The sequence below is a fragment of the Varanus komodoensis genome, unplaced genomic scaffold (assembly GCF_004798865.1).
Source record: "Varanus komodoensis strain SLA01 unplaced genomic scaffold, ASM479886v1 scaffold17, whole genome shotgun sequence".
NCBI lineage: Eukaryota > Metazoa > Chordata > Lepidosauria > Squamata > Varanidae > Varanus > Varanus komodoensis.
This window is the reverse complement of record NW_025335505.1, coordinates 21272967-21294544: the sequence shown is the minus strand read 5'-3', so window position 1 is coordinate 21294544 and position 21578 is coordinate 21272967. Positions and strand designations below refer to the sequence as shown.

The window sequence follows — 21578 nt, the reverse complement described above, 5'->3', positions numbered from 1 at the left end:
TGCTCATGCTAATACTCTGCACAAGGCTGATTCGGGGCAGAGAGAAAGTGGGCTGCAGTCTGGGGAACCAAGGCAAGAAAATCCAGTGGATTTCCACCCTCAAGCTGGATTGCTTACATATCAGTAGAGTCATACAGAAAGTGTCCAAAATGAATGCTGTTTGTTTCTATCTATCCTGGACACAATCCATCACCTTGTCCTGAGATAGATTCAGGAACACCTGAGTACAGATAACTTCCCAGTAGTTTATCCAAGGAGAAGTGTATGACAGGGTGAGGGTGTGTGTATACACAGTGCTTGATTGCTCTCATACAACATTCACAGCGTAGTAACTGATCAGACTCCCAGTTTGGTCCCTGCTTTTGCATGCTCTTTTATTCTTTCAGAGGTAGTTGGTAATTGCAAATAATATATTTCTAGCACTAAAAATATGCAGCTTATTTTAAAAAATGGAAAGATGATCAATTAGTAAAATGCCTGTGTGTTTGATGCCCTTGGATGAATTAGTTTTAATTAGTTTTAAGATGTGCAGAAATTGTGCTTCGCTGTTAAATTCCTTCTGTCCAATAGCTTCAGTCCTATAAATTAAATTCAACAGAAGATCTGAAATCATAGGTAAAAAGTGCAAATATGCACAACATTCTGAATATTAGCTGGCAGTCTCAATAAAACCTAATAACATAACTCATAAAGAATATTCATTTGAAATTTTTCTAGTATATGTTGACTTTCATGACTGCAGACAGACCCCCCCCCCCCCCCGCAATGTATAAACACCACTGAGAAAATCCATGGCAGTTCTTAATAGTATTTACATTGTATTTTCATCTATCAGGTACAAGGCCCATCACTTCTGGGAGTGGAGTTTTAATGCAGAGTCTTCTTAACTTGAGCACACTTACTAAATAATACTGATAAATGTTTAGCTAACATTTGTTTAAAAGCCTGTGTAAGGTTTACCACCAGATTCTTAATAGATTTGCCTACACATTTGAAAATTGTGTTTCTCCCACCCAATTTTGGCTATTTGCCTGACTAGCAGCCCATGTGTCGCTTGTTGTTCCATCCAAACCCAGATGGCATGTCTTCTTGGGGGAAGAAGTGACTCTAGAATAATCCATGGACTTGGTTCAAGCAAAGCCTTTCCCCTGCGATCACTAGCTTTTCTGTGTTCAGCAAACTTTTGACATGGGAGGCAATTCAGTATATAAACGCTGCATCTGCATTCTGATGCAGAGCCGCAAGAGCTGTCTGTAGCTTCTTACTTTTGCAACATGCAGAACAGCTCTGATTCGGCTTCATCTATACAGAATAAAAGCAGCTGGGTTTGCCATCTGGTCAAACCAATATCATCCACGTGAGCACACGCAAGAAGCTGTGTTCCTTCTCTTCAGGCACTTAATAAGAACACACAGGACAACTCAGTGCAGTCCAAATCTGTTGCTTCACTGCAATATTAGCCTTGTACCTCAAAGCAAACCTGTAGCTTCAGGTGTTTTCTTTTCCATGTTTCCCTTGCCTGTGGGTCCAATAAGAAGATGGGTGGTCAACCACCAAGCAGGTTGAAAAACATTAATTATTAGTCTGTGAACACCTAACACTGTAGCAGTTTCAAAACTATATTGGTATATTTTTGGACACTGGCTAGACAAGGAGAAAATTAGGAACTCTATGAAAACTATTTTGAACTTTCTAAAGAAACAGGATATTGCTCACTGTGATTATATAAATCTGTATTGCTTTTACTATTTTTGCTATTAATGATGTATTCTTTATAAGGTATATTATTCCTGCTTGATAAGAATTAAACCACATATTGGTCACGTTTACACCAACTTGATTCGGACTCTAGTTCCCATTATTTGCAAAACTTCTGCTATTAGTTCCATGTTCTCAGCACACTCTAGCTAAGTGTGTAATGCTTTCTTTTTCCCTCTAGCTAAGATCAGGAGGTGCACAAGTTTTAGAAGGATGTATAGCAGAAATACATAATATTGCCAGCCTTGATATTTCAGATAATGGTAAGATATGCTGATGGTCCAAGTAATAATGTGTGCACAGAGAACTGATGAAGGAATATGGGTCATTTACAGTGTGATTTTATGCATCTTTCCTTGGAAATAGATTCCATACTGGTGGGACTAAGCTCATGCCAACATAAATGGGAATGGGTTCCTGACTACTAAAACTAAGGCTAATGATTTGGACAAAAATCCTGTTGAAATTGCACAGACTAAACATAATCAGGGTTGGACTATGACTTAGATTTCACTATGGGATATGTTTTGTAAGCAACAACTGAGTGGGATAGTTCTTACTTACCTACTTTTTTCCGTTTATAATCCAGCCTTTAGGACAAGTAGCGGTGTTAAAACATTTAGCAATTACCTCTCTGCCACTATCACAAATCTGTCAGTTCAAATCAGTCATGCATGCCAGGTAGACAAAGACACTGTACCCTAATCCTGAAGGTATAGTGAGATTGGTGCCAAGTGTACTTGCGTCACTGCTCAGTGTACTTCACTAGGAGGTTGACTTTCCTGGCAGATCTGAGCACATGGGCGAGGGGAGAGGCTTTTGATAAAGTATGTCGTGCAATCAAACTCTTGTTATTGCACATAACTTCTGTATGCCTACTACAGAAGGTAGTGACAGAGCAGAGTGCTTCAGTTACTTTGGATGTACAGAAAGAAAATAACTCCCGTCAGATAGTGTCCTCTGTTCTAGACCCAGAACCGAAGAGTTTATTCAGTTCATCCACTTGCCATATTTAAAGTTGGCCACAATTCTTGGCAATTTGGTATGGAGAAGCTGCTTTTCCTTTTCAAATGGACACTTCCCAAACCCACTTTCCTTAAGAAATGTATAGGCCTGCCTTTAGAAAATAAGTTGAGAGGTAATATCCTTTTTATCCATGTACATGCTTCTAATTAATGAGGACATTGTAATTCCTACAGGTGGGCACCTAGAAATATCTAGAAAAAGAGGAAATGCATTGCCCCAAAAGAGTGAACCAATTTTAACAAATTTTCATATGTTAATATTATATATAGTTACCATTTTAGAACAATGATTATAATTAAAATAGGAATACGATATACTTTATCATAGTGAGGAATACTGTGTTCTGTGAGCTGTGTGTCTGATCAGTCAGCTTTCCAGATGTTAAATGGCTTGTTCACCCTCCAAATAGAGGACTGTTCTCTGTGAGGTAGGACACAAGGCCACCCCAGAATGGTGCACTGGTGTTAAAGTCACTCGACTAACTCTAACGTGGTACAATTCAAACTCCTCTGACAAAATGGTTTCACGGAAATATTGTTATTCTTAATCCTGTATGTAATCTGATTCCTCACAGGCCTAGAATCCGACCTTTCAACTCTTATAGTCTGGCTTAGTAAAAACCGATCAATAAGACACTTGGCATTAGGCAAAAATTTTAACAACATGAAATCCAAGTAAGATTTTTATGTATTCATTTTCTTAAAAAACCAGCACAAAAATAAAACAAAAGTCACTGGTTTCACTTTTTCTGTTTGCTTGTTGCCTCCTCCAGAAATCTGGCTCCTGTACTTGATAATTTAGTACAAATGATTCAAGATGAGGAATCAGTGAGTATTGTTACATTTGTTACTTGAATATCTTCTTAAGCAACATAAATTTTCACTTTTGCTTATTATAAAATTGCTTGGGTTTGTTAGTTTGTTTAATTACCCTAGGTCATATAACAAATAATGAGCAATGACTTGTCAAGGTTGACAAGGTTGAACATGTTAACATTCTAAGTATTGGCAGGATCCATTTCATCTTTATGCCACACATGGCAATCTTAGATGCTTTTTAAATAATAAAAAACATTCAGTGATCCTGTGAGGTCCAGAACTCAATTTTCATTGCTTATTGTGTTGGTCGCTACAAAGCACTCTTACCATGTTGATTTATGAACATAACTTTTCTGATAGTATCCTCACATGCTGATAGCTTATATTAGATATATGTATGAGTACACTTTGGAAAAAAATGTTCATAACACAAAGTTATGAAAAACATTGTAAAACATTTTGTGTCGATGCAGATGTGAACACTCCCTCTAATCATGAACAAAAGTGATGTAAACCATCCTGAGAGTCATTTGACTAAAGGAAAGGTATAAAAATGCCTTTAATAAATAAAATAAAAAGTGCCAGCAGAAATAGATATGAAATGGACCTACTGAGAAACAAGGAGGGGTACCAGCATGTGCAGGAAAACTCTGAGTTTTTCTTTTTAAGACTGTTAAAATTCCCAATACGGTAATGCCTAAGCACGTTAAGTAGACATAAAATGTTATGTGTTGGTTGAAAAATGAAACTGAAAATCAGTGGATGGAGCTGACGCAAGCGATGTAACTAATGTTTCTGAGGGCAATGGGTAAAAGTGGTGATATGCCTCTGACCGACAGTTGATTCATCCCCAGATATATTTAAACAGTGCATTGCATCCTGTAAGACCAGTTCTGCTAAGCATCAGTTCAGACTGCCTTCTCTTCATCTCCCTATTCAATGTGACTGGAAACGAACACCACATCTGATGTTTGGATAAACTCCCTAGTTAAGAGCGAAACAAAACATAATCTCTATTCTATTTTTTAATGACATCTAGTTTCATAGGCTTTTGATCTCTGATTGCCTTCACACTTCTGCTGAACAGATGGTTGGCACTGTTGTATGGGACAGTGACAGTCGCCTGCTGGAGGGAAAGCAGCACTTGGATTTTCTTGTACTGGTTTCTCCCTCACAGCCACAGACATACAATAGCCAGACAGTCCCAGGTAAAGTAAGCCACCTGGCTGTCCATATAAGAGTGGATTGGTTTCTGTCCAGTTTGACATGAGACTAGACAATCAGTACGATCCACTGAATGGCTAAGACACCAGAACCCACAAGCACCTGAGAGGGTGCTGTCAATCACCATAACACCAAATGGAGACTTAAGTTTTAAGGCAATACTTGTGCAAAATGAGGAAGTTTGCTTGGCTGTTTGAAGGGTACAAGACTATTTAGAATAAAAATTGAGGTAGTTGCAGGAACGAGTGCTTTGCTTCCAGTTTTTCATCCATGTTGGCCCCTAACTTTCTTCTGTTCAGTTTGTTCTGGGCAAAGGTGCTGTTGTGTAGAATAGACCTTTAATTTGTTGACTTAAAGGATTTGTATTATAAATTACAGGTAATACTATTATTCTTACCAGTTAGATTTAAGCCAAAAGTGTTTGTGCACATTTAAGTAGTGGAACTTTTAACTGGAGCCTTTTAAAATCATAGTTTTCTTTTGTTTTGTGTTTATATCCATTATAATTTCAATATAAGATGGTGCTTTGTGATAGTACTAACTAGGTATCAATCTAAGATATCATGGTCGGCTTATACAGTTCTTTAGGGTTCTCTAAATTGCTTCAAAATAATTCTCACATTGGATGGAACCATTTGAACAAAGCAAGCTGTTTCAGATGGAGTAGTGACAGATTTCTCCCATTTGCCCATATGATAAATTGGTTTTTCTGGCCATTTATTCTGAATCCAGGAAAATGAACTTTTAGATGGCCCTGGTGGTCCAGGGGATTTGAAAGTCTTGGCTAATGGGGCCAGTGATAGCCTCTTGGTAGAGGACAGCCTTAATTTAAAACAGATCACTGAAAGGGTTGTTAAACCACGTAAGAACTAATCATCATGAACGATATTTCAGGTCTCTATTCCAGGGATAAGTGATCTTCAGACACTAATATGATAGCTCAGGGATTTTGCTTTCTGGCTTCTTAAAGCAAGAACTATACTCCAACTTCTCATTATAAGAACCTTACTCTATCAAAGGGTGGTCCACCACTGGCCAGTTTTAATAAAAGTTAAATTTATTTGCCAGGTTAGAAATATCTCTCAGGAACTGCAGAACAGCCCTCACTGCAGAACAGCCCTTTTATGAAGACTTTGAATGATAGGATAGGGATAATTCCTATATGCAGTTATTTTTCTGAGACAGATATATTGATCATAGAAGACTGCTTATTAATAAGCTTTAGAAATCCCCCAAATATCAAAGGATATAGAAATAATCCTGAGCAGCAGCAGGTGAGCAAATTCCCATACTTGGACAACTGGAAAAGAAGGGGAACCTCAGCATGGAGAGATGGTTTTACCTTAAACATCTGTGATATACTTGTAGAGTGAGGAGTTGGAATGGTTTCCTTAAGAGTTTTAGAATCACAGTAAATGGTACTGTGTCAAGTGTAGGAACCAAATCAAAGAGTAATTATTGCAAAGTAGGTGAGACTTTATAGATGGGTAGAATTTGAGACTTCACCTTTACTTTAAGTCTCAGATTATTCATTAAGGGTGTGTTACTTAGACCCATGTTCATTCAGTGCTGTTGTTTTTTAAAAGCAGAAAAACATGTCAATTCTTAACCCAGCATTTATCTGTTTGAAAGATGAGACATATAGGCCCAATACAATGTTTCTGAGTGTCACCCCTCCCCAAAGAATAGCAACAAGAGGTAAACGTGGATAACCTTTACCAATCACCTATTTTACAGCCCAAGATTAGTATTCCTGGAGACTTTCCTTTCAAGAATAGGTACTACAAGTCCCTGTCCTTTGACTAGGGTCATCACCCGGCTGGGGAGATAGGACTAGATGAAGGAGGGAGTTGTTTACTTCTTTATTTAGTTTGGTTTATGCATTACCTTTCTATAAATAACATTGTGCTGGAAACTTCCACAAGTGCAATTAACATTAAGGCAGTAAGTTAAAACAAAAACAAAACAGTTACGTAAGAATAATAGTTAAAAAAAAAAAAAAGCAGCCAACTCATTTACAGGCCAAAGGCCTCTTGTATAAAGCCTGCTGGCAGAAGGACAGCAGAAAGGGAGTGAATCACATTTCCATTGGAAGGGGGCTCTGCAGCCCAGGAGCAGCCAACAAAAAGACCCCCCCTCACCACCAAAAATGGCTCTAAAGCAGGGCCTGGCCAGAAGTGATCATATGGCCTGGCCTGGCCTGATCATATGGGAGAAGACAGTCTTTTAGGAAGCCTGGTCCCTAGCCATGCCATTTTAGGGTCAGTGTCTGCAAATTCAGGTAACAACAGGAACTAACAAGCTTTTTCAAGCAATCCAGTGAAATGGTACTTTTTAATAAGATATTTGCAGATTCAGTTAGAATCATGGAATAGTAGAGTTGGAAGGGTCCATGAAGGCCATCAAGTTCAACCCCTGGCTGTTGCAGGACACCACATTACACCATCCCACTCAGATGGCTGTCCAGTTTCTTTCTGAATGTCTCTGGTGTGGGAGAGCCCACCACCTCTCTAGGCAGCTGGTTCTAGGCAGAGGCTGCTGTTTTGTGTAGATTCCTCACTTAGAATCTAGGCTGAATCGGAAATCAAATCAGTTCTTTTTTGATAAGGAAAAAGAACATGTATCTATGGAGCATTGCAGTAACACCAACTGATTTTCATGGATGTGTGTTGCAAGATGATAACAGTAGCATTCTATTCTACAATTTCTTTTCAGGACAATTTGCAAAAATAAAACCTGAAATACAGCATCATAAACATAATACAAACAATATTTAAATATAAAATCTTATGTAGAAAAACTTAATATATTTTGAAATGACTGTAGCATGGGCAATCAAATACCTAATTCTGATTAAAGAAAAAATGACTCCAGAGCTCAATTTAATGAATGTTTAGACAGAAACATTGTCCAGCAACCTCTGCTGGCTCGCAATGCTGAGAATTGTAGGATTTTTTTTCTGTTTCTGCATAGGATGGAGCTATAAATCTCTTACATAGAGGAATTCCTACCAGGAATATTCAACTTTTATAATAGCACTACATTCACCGGAAAGGGAAGAGCACTTATCAACTTCATTGTCTTGCTAAATGGGGAATGTATAGACAGTCACAGTTAATATTGATTAATTAAAATGGATCCAAAGGAAATGGACATATGCTTATAATTCTAATTTATGTTAAGTAAGAATTTAAAATGTAATGGAAAAAGTAAAAACACTGTTCTCACGGCTTTAAAATGCATAGAGGTTCAGGTATCAGAAAAGGGTTTTTAAAGCACTTTTCAGTCTTTGTTTCTCAAGCCTTTAACAAACTAGCTATTTACGTAAAGCAGTGTCCAGCTAAACCATGGCTCTCCCTGTCCGCCTCGTTTCCCTGCAGAATCAAATTCCCACCATCCTGGAGTATAGTGGGCTGGAAGGAGCATAATTCAGCTGGGAAACAGCCACAAAAGAATGACTCTTCTTGTATACCCTAGTGGAACTGAGAGTTGGTGTGTTAAAGGCCAAAATGCCTGTAGTGAGCCACACAGACAACCTGTCCGAGTCACACGTTGCCCCCATCTCAGGTCTAAATGATCATTTGAACCGGCCCATGTATTGCATTAGCTTCAGATAACACGTTGTAAATAATGTGATGGTTAGCATTGTTAGCCTGTTGTAAAAAGCATACATTTGTAATTGATCCCTTGGAACACCCTGTGTGATAAGTGGTGTTGGTTGATCTGACAATGTATAGAGTTTTCAGACTGAAATAATGGCAGTCAGGTGATATTATCCATTGTTAATCAACAGCCTTTGCAGTCGCTGTCGCTAGCAGATTCCAAACTAAAAACAGAGGTTACTATCATCATCAATGCTCTGGGCAGCAACACGTCTCTCACAAAGGTGGATATTAGTGGAAATGGCATGGGAGACATGGGAGCAAAGATGCTTGCAAAAGCTCTTCAGATAAACACCAAACTCAGGTACTGGAGGTTTATTTGCATCTATTATTAACTTGAGCATTATCCGTTACTTTGCATGCAAGGACCCCTGCTTGTTCTCAAAGCCAACTTTTGTTCATCAACTTACTTCACATTTTCTAATTTTTCAGTTCATTTTTATTATTGAAAAGCTGCAGTCCAGATTAAAGGGGTTGTAGCTGAGAGCTACTTTAGTCTTTTCCTCCCCTGTAATTTTCCAGTCAATTCATACTTCCCAGGCTGTATCTATTTTAGTTCCAAGTGAGAAAGAATGCAGCTGAAGGAGGGCAATTTTGAATTAACTAATGGTAAGAGGGAATAGTATTAAGTAGCCCATGCCTGTACATTCATCCTTAGAAATTGGTAACTTTCTGCAGCTGCTTTCCAGAGTAAAAAGGAAATAACCAGATCAAGAGCCAAGCCAATTTCTGACCCTTCAGAAATTCTCTGTGCAAAACTGGAATTCTTTCTGACTGTGTTTCAGCAATTGTTTTGGCTGGCTGTTTGGATTTGATTTACCATTATTGATTTTTGCTAGTGTTATTAGTTGTTTTTGTTTGTTTTGGGATTGTTTATTGTTAGTCAACAAGTTTGTATTCTGGCAAGTAAAGGCAGGATGTACATTTTTAAAATAACCTGAAATAGAATGCATGAGATATTTCTAGAGAGGGAGTGAGGAAATGAAATATCTGGAGGAAGCATGTAGATGACAGACGGTTGATAAACATACAAATAGGTACATATTTTATTCCTGATCTTATATTTCCACCAGTAAATGCATTTTATTTCTGCCTTTTACTGCACTCTTTTCTGCCCAGTTCTACAGACTGAAACATGTTTTTGTGTGTGTTTCTTTCAAAAACTGTATGCATTTTCTGTGTAATTTGTTTCCCCAACAGAACTGTTATATGGGACAAGAATAATATCACTGCTCAGGGTTTTCAGGATATAGCAGTGGCTCTAGAAAAGTAAGTTATATATTGGTTTCATACAATTACCACAAAGACAGCTTTGGAACATTTGGTGTGAACAGAAATTGAATCATTTTGATTTTACCTTTAACCTATCTTTTGGAATTTAATTTCTCGAGAAATGAATAGATGGTTTAAATTTAAACCATTTCCCCCCATCTTATTTGGGATCATTGTTTTATTGTTGATTAGTATATTTTGTTTAGTTTTTGTTATTTATTTTTTAACTTTGAGAACCTCCTGGCAATTGGATGGTATAAAAGTGAAATAATTTTGGATGTGTGTTATTAGTAACAGTAGGAGACATTTTATGATGAATTTAATACAAATTTCCAAGTTTCTAGGCTTTTTAGTTTAAACCTGTGACTTTAAAAACCCTTCAATTAATTTAGCCTTCAATATGTTATTTTAAAATGTATTTACTTATTGTAAAACCTCAACAATATTACCTTTCTTCCTCCCAAGGGAAGATTTCTCTCTAATGGAGAAAATTTAAAGTTAAAAATGGCTATAATTTATTGTTTAGGAGAAAAGGGCAGTTTCTATGGGTAGGATCCTGAATTCCAAGTTAAAGGCATGTTAATTTCAGCTGACCACTGTCAATTTCACCTGTATCCCTTATTGCTGAGGGGGGGGGGGAGTGTCAGTAATTTCAAAGTAAAAGGCAACATAACCTGCCAGCTCTGTAAGTTTAATAAAACTTGGGATGGGAAAGACTGAACTGTTTCATTTGGCCCAGAGAAGCCCAAGTATTTGCATGCTCTCTGCTGTAAAAACTGTTAAGTTGGGTGAGCTATAATCTATCATTAAAACTTTTGTTGCTTAAGCTATCAGGCTTCAAATTAGTTGCTGCTTGCTATTCTAAGAGTCTTGTGTAATAATAATCATTATCATCAGGTGCCGAGTGTGTTCATGTTTTCTTAATGTGAAATAGTGTCATCTTGGAGAAGTCCAGCTAGTGAAAAATTGGCAGACAGCACTGAAGCTAATGGCCAATTTGGGGTGACGGGAATTTCTTTAGAGACTGACAACAAACATCTTGTTGACAGAAAATAGCTTTCCAAGAACTGTGTATAATCTGTGCCTTCTCTTCTTACTGTCAGGATAAATAAAAACGGGGAGCTTTTTCTAACATTGAGAGAAAACATATCTGACAGAAAGTGGAAATGTTGCTGCTAATAAAGCAGCCATGATTGTCTAAAGGTGACATCTTATTGACTTGGAATAGAAGTTCAAATCATCATCTGTGTCCTTCAGTGTTGGGTGGAAGGAAGAGCTAGCCAGAGATTTTGTCGAAGCCTCAGACAAAATCAACAGTCCTAAACTGAGAAGATAGCCCTTTCTAGTAAAAAGGGGGAAAAGTCAGAAGAAATAAAAATGTGATTTTAAAATGCATTAAAATAACTGTTCAAATTTTAATTCTAATCTTATGAATCAATCATATTTGTCAGGAGTAAATGGTATACCCTTATGAATGAAGAACAATAAAATGTGTTCTATTTTTCCATCTTAAACTTTTCATCTTATTTAAAATCACCATCTTGGTGGTTTATTGACAATTGTACCACTGGGTCGAAAATCTGAAGGATGAGATCAATATTATGCACTCAGTTGATGCTGGGTTTCAGAACACATTTTCAAAGAGTACTAACAATTGAGTGGAGTGGGGTTCTTGCCATCTTAAAAAAGCACAACAAAACTGTCACAACCTGAAAAACAAAGACTGTAAAGCATATAGGTAAGGCTAAAGATTAGGATCACAGCAGTTTTGCATACAGATGTGAACATGCTGGAACAATGCTGATGTGTTTTGCAGGTAATTCTGCAAAAATTCAATCGATAATCTGAAATGGTTCCAGCGTACATACTGTTAAAGCTGGTGAAGTGTAGGCCAATATTAAGTAGGTCGTTGTCCTCATCCCAAAATATTTTACTGGAAAAATAAATGAGTTGGTAGGTTGCATTTGCAGGAGCTACTCCCCCTTCTGTTACAAATGTAGCTTTTTATAGGTCACATTATTTACATCTGGTTTCTTTTTGGAATGCAAACAAAACAGGAAACAAAGAACTTTGTCTCACAAACATAATGTAGTGTCTTTTTCTGAATTTTGTGTCTTGGGATTTCATAATGCTAACTGTAACAGCAAAAGATTTTTTTTCCTCAGAAATTACTCTTTAGAGTTCACTCAGAGATTTGCCTTGGTTATACTTTGCTTCATAAGCTGCACAGCTTTGGCTAACCTTTAAACTAATTTTCTTCTTTTCAAGATGTAGTTTCCCCTATGCGCTCCTCCTGGCTGTTCTTTTTTCCCTTCCTTCCAACCCCAAAGGACTGAAGTCTTTCTAATTAAAAGGGTTTATTATGTTGAAGTGGAGTAGCTAGGCTGACTCCATAGTACAAAAGAAGTAAATTGCAGATATCAGTAACAAGGAAAAAACACACACAATGTTTGCAGACCGACCATTAGGAAAATGTAGCTTAATAACAAGCTGCTTCCAAACCGAACAGTTATCCTTTCCAAAATTGAAAAGAGGAAACCACACCTTCAAAGTGGGTCCTCCTATTTTTTCACAGTCAATTGCTTGGAGTATTTTAGGATTCTCAACTAATTACCCTCTTAACCTGATGCTGTATCTTTGGATTAATAATATTAGCTCTGCTATCACCTCATTAGCAGGCTCACTAAACTACCAGTTTCTGTGCAACTGCCTGGCTCAGCTCTAGGTTCATTGGCCTAGCATTTCAAACTGCAGATGTTGGCTCCACCTCTTAATCTGACTCAGAATTTGATTTCATGACCTTTAAAGGAAGAACAATGAGCCCAATACCTACAGTGTCCTACAAATATGCAACAATAAAATGCAACATAAAACCAACAGAGGGATTTTTATGAACTGACCTGTGAATTGCTGACATTTTATGTTGGGACAGTAAAAAATAGTTTGTTTGGCAAAAACAAAAGTTATTGTGAAAGGCTGGCTTTATTCATAAAGAATCTTGAGATGTGTTGGAAAAGAAGATCCAGTTTCGTGCCTTCTGTCCAAATGGATGGTTACTTAAATGCGTGCAGCTTAGGGCCAAGCTAGATGTGATGTTACTCACATGATTAACCCTTCCATGGCTGAATTTTTAAAAATTAAATAGCTGGTGTTGTGGGGACAAGGCAGGGACCAGTGACCTACCTCAGCAACATAGTGAGCTTGAATCCTTTGTCTCCACTGCAGTCCTGAAACAAACCACAGTTCCATGCTTTCTGTTTATACGAGAAGAAAAGCCTGCTTTGGGGGTCAACCACCAGGTTCTCTCAGCTGTGAATAACAGGCATCTGTGCCATTCTTCAAGTGGTGGAAGCAAAGGATTAAAGACGCTGTTCTGTACTCACTGTGGTCCCAGTCCATCTCTTCTTCTCCCCATCCCTATACCAGAATTTATTGAAAGAAGTCAAGCACCAAAGGACAAAGCAATGTTCAGTTTTTCATGCATTTTTATACTCAAATTAATGTATATTTTTTGCTCTTCATGAAGTGAGTCTTGACCCATTCGTTAAGGTTTCAAAAAATACTGGACATTATACTATAGCTGAGACACCTGACTCTGGAGCTAGAGTATTTTGTAGTGAGAGTACATTTGGAAACAAAGAAAGTATTAATTGTAACTCCATTATTGTGGAAGGAGCACCTATTTGCTGGACTGAGATCTAAGCTATTAAGAGCTGTAATTAATAAATGCCTTACAAGAAAAACTCTGTTTCTGTACCTTGGAAAACTGATGTCCTTTTCCCTATTAAATCTCACCTGTGATGCATGATTACTTCTGAAATGCTGACCTGAAAATATATTTGAGTGTGTACATAATAGGATAACAAATGTTCCTCAGATAAAGGGAACAGGGAAGCCCATACAATAACTTTTTGTGCATCTCATCATAGTCCTTAAACTTGTTTTTAAGGAACTATACCTTAAGGTTCATGCCTATACCTGTGAATGATGCTTCTCAAGCATTAAAAACAAGTCCGGAGAAGACTGAAGAGGCGCTTCAGAAGGTATTTCCTATAATTACCAATACACAAATTGGGGTGGACAGATAGAAATAAAGTAGCTAATATCTTGAAACGACTTTGATTTCATGGTTGACTGAATGGAATTCTCCCGTGGATTTACTGAATCAGGCACATCTGAGACTGGTTTATGGGGTTAAGATAACCAAGAATCACAACAGCATAGAAATGTATTTCCCTCCACAAAGTGTATTGGAAATGAGAATAGTGGTGGCGGCAGTAGCTTAATAGTAAACAGTCCTGTGTGGTGCTAATTAAACAATGAGAATCTTTAATGTACTTAACAGAGATAAAAATGGGTGGTTGTGCTTGTGTGCTTATTCCTAGGTACTTAGATGTAAGTATGCATGCATATCATTATTTAAAGTTTTGCACTGTGGTTTGATGCAAAAAACAACAAGGAATGCACCTACAGAATACATGTAATGAGTTAGTAAAAGGATGCATTTTAGAATGCTAGCAGACCTTGGCATACACTTTCGCTGGAATATTACAGTTCTTTGTTATAATATGTCAGAACTCAGGGCACAAGGTAATAGTGATGATTCTGACTTTGTACCCCAGTAGAAACATTCTGTATTGCAGAATGTTATGTCCAGTGAGAAACTAAAGCCAAATTCTATGCTGTTTAACTGGGAATAAGCCCAATTAATGCACTAGGATTTATGCCTGAGTAGGCAGGCATAGTATTGTGCTAGAAGGCATTGAGTTTGTATGAGCTGTGTGAAGTTACTTTTCTTACTTATTGTTAGGTAGAACAAATGCATACTATGTTTTAGGATGCCTGCTCAGGCATGTTGATTAATAGCTTATTTTGATTTCTGCTCTTAGATAGAAAACTACTTACTTCGCAATCATGAGACACGGAAATATTTACAGGAGCAAGCATATAGGCTTCAGCAGGGCATAGTTACTAGCACTACACAGCAGGTGAGCACTTTTCAATACTTTTAAAACTGATAAATTTCACTAGGTTGGACCTTTGCCATTCGTGGAACAGGTTTGGATCCTATGGAAGCTTCCATGAAGGCAGCAGAGGGGAAGTTGCCTCCATGGATGCCATGCAGCCTTGTGTCCCACCTCTCATGCTGTTCTGGAACGTCCTCAAACCTGTGGAGGAGATTTGAGCGGAGAGGCAAAAGCTGAGTGGGTTTCATTCTGTGAATGGAGATCCACTAGTAAAACTCTGGAGCTGGCCTAGTGCAGTGCGTAGTTCCCACAGAGCTTTAGCTGATGGGTGATATGCAAATACAATGACATTCTAGCCCCACTGATATGACTTTAAGTCTACAGTAAGATGATTGCTGTAGAAGTGCATGCTCAACTTGCTTTCTTGCTGGAACTTTTTGGACTTACTGACAATAACATTCACTAAAATTTTCAAAACCTCAGTAATATGGGAAGACACAAACCTCCGCTGTCGGCCATGTAGAATGATTTTTGTTCTTGTTTTATTTTTAACCCCTGTACACCACTCTGTCGATCGTTCATTGCATGAAATATAAAAAATAGCCAAATATAAACAGGATGCCGAGTAACAATTCCATGTAGACTGAAGCCCTGCAAAAGATTATTGTTTTCATTGATCTGATCACCTTGCAATTTAATAGTTTATATCTTTTCTGATGCTTCATAATATTCTACTACTTGTCCATTTTTTTTCCGTGCAGATGATTGACAGAATATGTGTCAAAGTACAAGACCACCTCAACTCATTGAGAAACTGTGGCATTGACACAATACAGGAAGATGTGAAATCAGCAGAAAGACTTATGAAAGACGCTAAGAACTCCAAAACTGTAAGTAGTGCTGGATGTTTCATAGCAGAAGTGTACCAATTCTGCACTTGGATGGTGCTAATCTTAACTTTAATGTCTACTAATCTTTATGTTTATCTACTTAACATACTTGTAGATATTGATGCTAGCATCTAGGCTAACTTGTTGCAATCTGTTTTACAGTTATTACCAAATCTATATCATCTTGGTGGAGCTTCCTGGGCTGGAGCAAATGGCTCATTATCCAATCCAATTCAGGAGACACTAGATTCAATGGCCGGAGAGGTCACCAGGGTCGTCGATGATCAGCTCAAGGTATTGATTAATACAGGATTGGTGTCAGGAGAAGACATTTAGGAAGCTGCCTAAAGAGGAAGACAACCACTATAATTTTCCTTTATTGTTTTTGTAAATCCTTGAAAGTAACAGGAATGAGAGCCGAGAATGCCATAAAATCGACCATATAGTGCAGTTTTCCTTCCGGAAGTTGAGAGGGGTTGCCTTGGCCAACATACCCTAGGTAGAACCATTTTTTTCTTGTCCTTGTTTTACAGCTATTACCAAATTTGTATCATCTTGGATCTTCCTGGGATGGAGCAAGTGGCTCATTATCCAATACAATTCAGGAGGCAACAAGTGGGAAGGACAACAAACAGATCACATGGACAAAGAACAGAGCTAGGAGCCCATGAAGGCCAGCAGTGGGCACCTGGTACGGCCTGCTGGCCCTGGCATGGTTACAGTTGAAAAAGAGAGAGGAAGCAAGCTTCCATTCTGAAAATCCTTCCTTACCTAGAAATATTCAACAGAAGTAATAAAAATAAGTTACCTGACAAAGGGAAAATGTACCACACCATATTAAATGAGAAGAACCATCTAGCCCAGTGGGATTATTTGCAACAATCAGCCCTTGGAAATATCATCAGAAAAATCTAAACTTATACTGAGCATCCTTAAAATAAATCAGATTTCCCATTGTCTGTATGGTCCAGCCAAAGTAAATAGCCAATTAACCACAAGGATCCCAAGAAATTTTTTTTTCTAATTGTCTGGTTCCTAGGCAAAGTATAATAGCAAAGATCTTCATGTAAGGTTGGTTAGAGAACTAGAGGAACCATCACATATCCAGTTATGAAGACAGCAATACTTAAAATTCACTGGAGGTTTTTCACCATCCATGATATCTGTGTGAAACATCATAATCATGCATAAAACTGTTAGAATTTCTTCTGCAGTATGCTCTGCTTCCAACTGTGTTAATTTATTTGTGAGCAAAAGCAGCAGCTCTAAAACAGCAGATTGGACGTCTGCTCATGTGAAACAAAAAAAAAAAAACACTTAAGTCAATGGGAAGATAATGAAGAACTATACAAAAAGCATCGCTAATTATTTTTATCTAAATTAAAGAAATTAATGAGGAAGAAAATGTTTCAATTTAAAGAGATTTTAGCTCTCTCTACCCTTTTTATATGAAGGTTTTATTTAAATCCCATGGTGCCAAAGTGTTGGAATATACGAAGTTAACACTTTGCGAGATTCCAGAGTGTAGAGCTTTGAGCCATCGAGCCCAGTCCTTGAAAGGTGCTGCTTGAACTCCTGTAATATAATTACCAGCTTGAGAACAACCCAGGATATGAAACAGTGGGTTGAAGATGATTTAATACTCTGCTGTGTTCTAAAGCCAGCAACAGTGCTTTCCCAGTTATCCAAATTGGGAAACAGCAGTAAATTAGAAGTTTCGTGGTTAGATTGCCCATCCTGCAAACCATGAAGGGGCTTCATACATGAGTTAAAAGTTTGTTTCTAAGATATAATCATCTAAACACAGCCATATATTTGGGAAAGCCTTCTTTCCAGCATTCTGTAGGAATTTGGTCCACTCATATAAAAGAGCTTTCAATCGCTGTGGATTCAGATGCAGAGGAGGGAGCAGAACCCACAGCTGAAATGAAAAGCCAGTAGACCCAGAGGACAACCAGACAGTTACAGAAAATCAGACTGTTACTATTTTGTGAAAAAGCTTAGTTAAAATGCTGATATGGAGCGGTGACCTGACATAATTAATCCGAAGATAGGTTTCAGGTAAAGAGTTGCAGAACAGTTGAGACTTTTCAAATGATTGGCCCTTAAACAGGAGGATCCACCTCGCAGGTGTGTTGGCTCTTTTCAGTTTTCAAAGGAGGACAGGTTTGGAATCGGGTTCTTATCATTAAGCTGCATTTCCCAGATGGCCAGTATTCTAACTTGATTGCTTTTGTTATGGGTTTCCACAGTTCTCTTTTTTCATATTAGAAAGCCAGCCTAGTTAGTCACCTTTAACATACTTATGTCTTTTAATTAGAAAGCCTTTCTCATGGTTTGCATGGATGGAAGGAAATAAGAACACCTTCTTCCTTAAGGCAGGACCATGTATAACTTGAAGTCATAGCTAGGATCGAGATGAAATCTAGCAAAATCCATCTCTCTAGCATTTGTGGATTTCCCCTCATGCCTGGCAAAGTCTTGGAAAGTGATCCAAGCAGAGAGGAATTCTGCAAATACTCAGGTTGCACAACTGGCAACCAGCATCTGCATTTAGGTGCAACAGGAGAAAGTGCTTCCTTGCAGTGGGGAAGAGGGACATCACTTGAGTAATTCATAGGACTTGATTCCTAGTGAGTCCCCTGTAAATATTAGGCATACTTGCCAGGAACTCAGACTCTAGGCCACCAAGCCCAGGGAATCTAATGGATTTCCACCCCCGCCCCCCACCCACCCAAAACAGATTCCTCACGCAGCCCTAGTCATAGCCACAACAGTACCAAAGCAGAAGCTCTTAAGAGCCAACTTTTCATCCAAGTCTAGTATGTGGGAGGGTACTACAAACTACATCATTATAGCAAGCAAACAAGCATACTTTTTGACCTGTTACTGTTCTCCCTGGAAATGTTTTTAAACTTGTATTTTGTATTGAGATTTTATACTGGCCTGCCTTACAACTATTTCTTCTGTTTTCTATTGCTTCATTATCTTTTTAACGATGTAGAATACCCATAGAACTGTTTGCAGCCATTAGTCAATAAATAACATTGGGAAATATTTAATAGACTTCTTACTAGGTCTCCTAAGATATGTGATGTTCAGCTTCCTTCTGTTTCCCAACTGAACGAGAGACCAGGGTGCTGGCTCAGCTCTTGGCTTGCTCGTCCTCCTGCGTTAGGTGGGCTTACCTGGCTTTTCTTTTTAAGTTCCATAGTATGTCTACCCATTCCCTTATTGTCTTTTACATGAAATGAAATCTGGGTTGGATTTTCACAGCTTTTATCTAGTTAGCACCATACCTAGCCAATTTTTTCAATAAATGTACATACAATTATTTCTTTAACTGTGATATGAAGCACTCTGATACATTTAGGTTAAGCACAGTTAGGGTGATCTAACAATACTATAGACGTTGATGGTTCTGTGGGTTTTGTTTGGCCTTTGATTGCTTGTTAACTATGAGTAGAAGGATGGGCATGGACTGGACCCAAGCATTTTAGCTTTCATATTAAAAAGGAGTTATAGAAAAACTTATGTAACATTATGATAGATTGGTACCTCAGAACTGTTGCCATGTCTGTTTCAACTCCATTTTTCCAACATCCATTTTCAAATAATTCTGTGAACTATGGGTTGTGGTTTAGCTTTAATTTAGTAACACAGTGAGGAGATCTATTGAAATCAATGTCTCTTAAGTTACCCTAACATATGTCCCATTGAATTCAATGCTTTGAGTATGACTGAATTTGAAATTAGACCTGCAGATGAGTAACAGGTTTGATGAGTAAATGAATCACTAGATAGTTTGACAGTGTTTGGGATATTTTTTAAATGACAAGGGCCTGAATTATTAAAACAAAGCCACATATTTTGATCTTTTTTTCAGTAGCAGAACAGTGTTTGACTTCTTACAAATGCAAATATAATTCAGTGCATTCTGCTTAATTCAAATTCCTGTTGTGGTCAGCTTCAAAAAACAAAAGCTGAACATTTCTTATAGGTAATAGTGTTGAAGGCTAGTATCAAGCTATTCAATTTTTTGTGAACTAGCATTTGTATGCTGCCTGAGTGGCAGATTTGTTTTGATTAAATCTCTTTCCTTCTGCATTGACTCAAAAATGTTTATGCTGCTGCTCTGCTCATTTTCACAACCATTTCCTATTGAGATCCCAGGCAACTTAATGTCACCATGCAAAATTGAGGTTACCTAGAATTGGTATCACAATGCATGCTTGTAATCTGTTGGGCAATTTCAAAAGACAGGTTCGTATGCATCTGCCTAGGGATAAATTGCCAGGGTGCCACATGGTGGAAGAATGTGGGCACGAGCTTTTTAACAGGCAAGTTACAGGTGTGATCTACAATCCTAAGCATAAAGTGCCCTGCATAGAGCATAAAAAAAATAAACCAGTGCCATAGTCTTTGCAGAGGCAGCCTGCCTCTTGTGCATTCCTGTCTGCTCAGATAGACTTGTTCGATTCTAAGGGGAGGCCAAGAAACAAATTGGGGCAAAGGACCTTGCAGTTTCCAGGTTACTTAGTGAAGTTGCTTGGGCAGAATAGCCTGCTTGGAAAGGAAGGGAGACATTTCAGAGCTGGACTGGTGGGGACTCAGGGAAACTCCTTGACCCAGTCAGGAGAAAACAAGTGAGGTGAGCAGACCAGTTAAGAACATCCAGCGTTCCCACTGCCTAGTTCACAAGCAGCAGGAGCCACCTTATGAATTGGGGTCAGAAGCTTTTCTGAAAGGGTGGGTAGAAGGGGATGTTTCTGGATGCTTCTCCCACCCCTCAAAGAGATGCTTCTCTTTATGCTGTTCTGTAAGCAGTTAGGTTTTGATAGAAGAACTGTGCTCTAGGATTTCATTTGAGTCTGCTGGAGCAGGAAAGAGGGAAGTGATATCCTCACGACATGGTTCATACGGTTTCTTTAAAAAGCTTGCTTTTCATCACTTTTTGTTACAGACACTTCTTGAGTCTATGGTGGATGCAGCTGAAAACCTCTGTCCAAGTGCAATGAAGAAAACTCATATTAGGCAAGACTTGATTGAGGCATGCACTGAAAAGATTTCCATTCCACGCACCTTTGTTAAAAATGTTCTCCTGGAGCAGTCTGGTATTGACATCCTGAATAAAATTAGGTGAGTCAATATGCTTTAAAGTTCTTCTATGGAAGTAGTGCACATACTTAAATTGTACAGTGTTAGAAGGAAATCTCTGTCCCAGGAGAAGGTGTAGGCTCAGGGTGCAAAACTTCAGGACCAGGGACCAAAGAGTGCCTTAATGGCAGCCTAAAATAATTATAAATAAATAAATTACTGGGGTTCCAGATTGGTTGTTTAGAAAACCATGCTCCCCTGCCCTGGCTTCACCCCTTTCAATAAAAGGTCAGGCTTAGAAGCTTTTCTAACTGAGTTGCTGGCAGTAAGTGCTTGAAGATCTTAATATTTTTGCTCCAGCCTCACTCTACGTGCTGCCAAAGAGGTTCTTCCAAATGGCAGTCAGTCCTAGGAATGCAGTACTGATACAGACCAAAGGCTGATTCCTGCCCATCGGTAAGGCAGCCTTCTACAACCTGTTGTCCCCTAGCTGTTTTGCACTATATTCCCATCAGCCTCAACCAGCATGACCAATAGTCAAGGATGATAGAAGTTCCAGTACAAAACATCTTGAGAAGCCAGGTTAAGGAAGGCTGCTGTAACGCGGATACAGTTGCTCTAGATGCCCAAGTGTTTAATTCTTAACTAATCTAGCAGTTTCTGTGGGCGTGCAAAAACTGCTTTGATGACTGCAGAGAAAAAGATGAGCTGCAAATATCCATCCAGGCCTTTTTCATCTTGCAATGTTATTCAGGTTACAAGGCCATAGTTAATGTATCTAATTACAATGTTATGCTTTAGACGTGGCTTAGCAGCGTGAGCTTTTGTGAATTGTTGGCTACCAGCATTAGACAAAAAATTACT

At 38.3% G+C, this 21578-nt stretch overlaps 1 protein-coding gene across 9 annotated transcripts in view; it reads left to right on the top strand.

Moving 5' to 3' along the window:
* Window positions 1-21578, top strand: part of CARMIL1 (capping protein regulator and myosin 1 linker 1) — a 161228-nt gene that overhangs the window by 107965 nt on the left and 31685 nt on the right. For all 9 annotated transcript variants that reach the window (XM_044426236.1, XM_044426233.1, XM_044426235.1 and 6 more), the window contains 10 exons: window positions 1940-2021; window positions 3359-3458; window positions 3557-3611; window positions 8620-8792; window positions 9689-9757; window positions 13710-13803; window positions 14650-14748; window positions 15489-15617; window positions 15780-15911; window positions 20581-20756. In XM_044426236.1, the coding sequence (XP_044282171.1) occupies window positions 1940-2021; window positions 3359-3458; window positions 3557-3611; window positions 8620-8792; window positions 9689-9757; window positions 13710-13803; window positions 14650-14748; window positions 15489-15617; window positions 15780-15911; window positions 20581-20756 (1109 nt within the window). The remainder of the gene's footprint in view (window positions 1-1939; window positions 2022-3358; window positions 3459-3556; window positions 3612-8619; window positions 8793-9688; window positions 9758-13709; window positions 13804-14649; window positions 14749-15488; window positions 15618-15779; window positions 15912-20580; window positions 20757-21578) is intronic.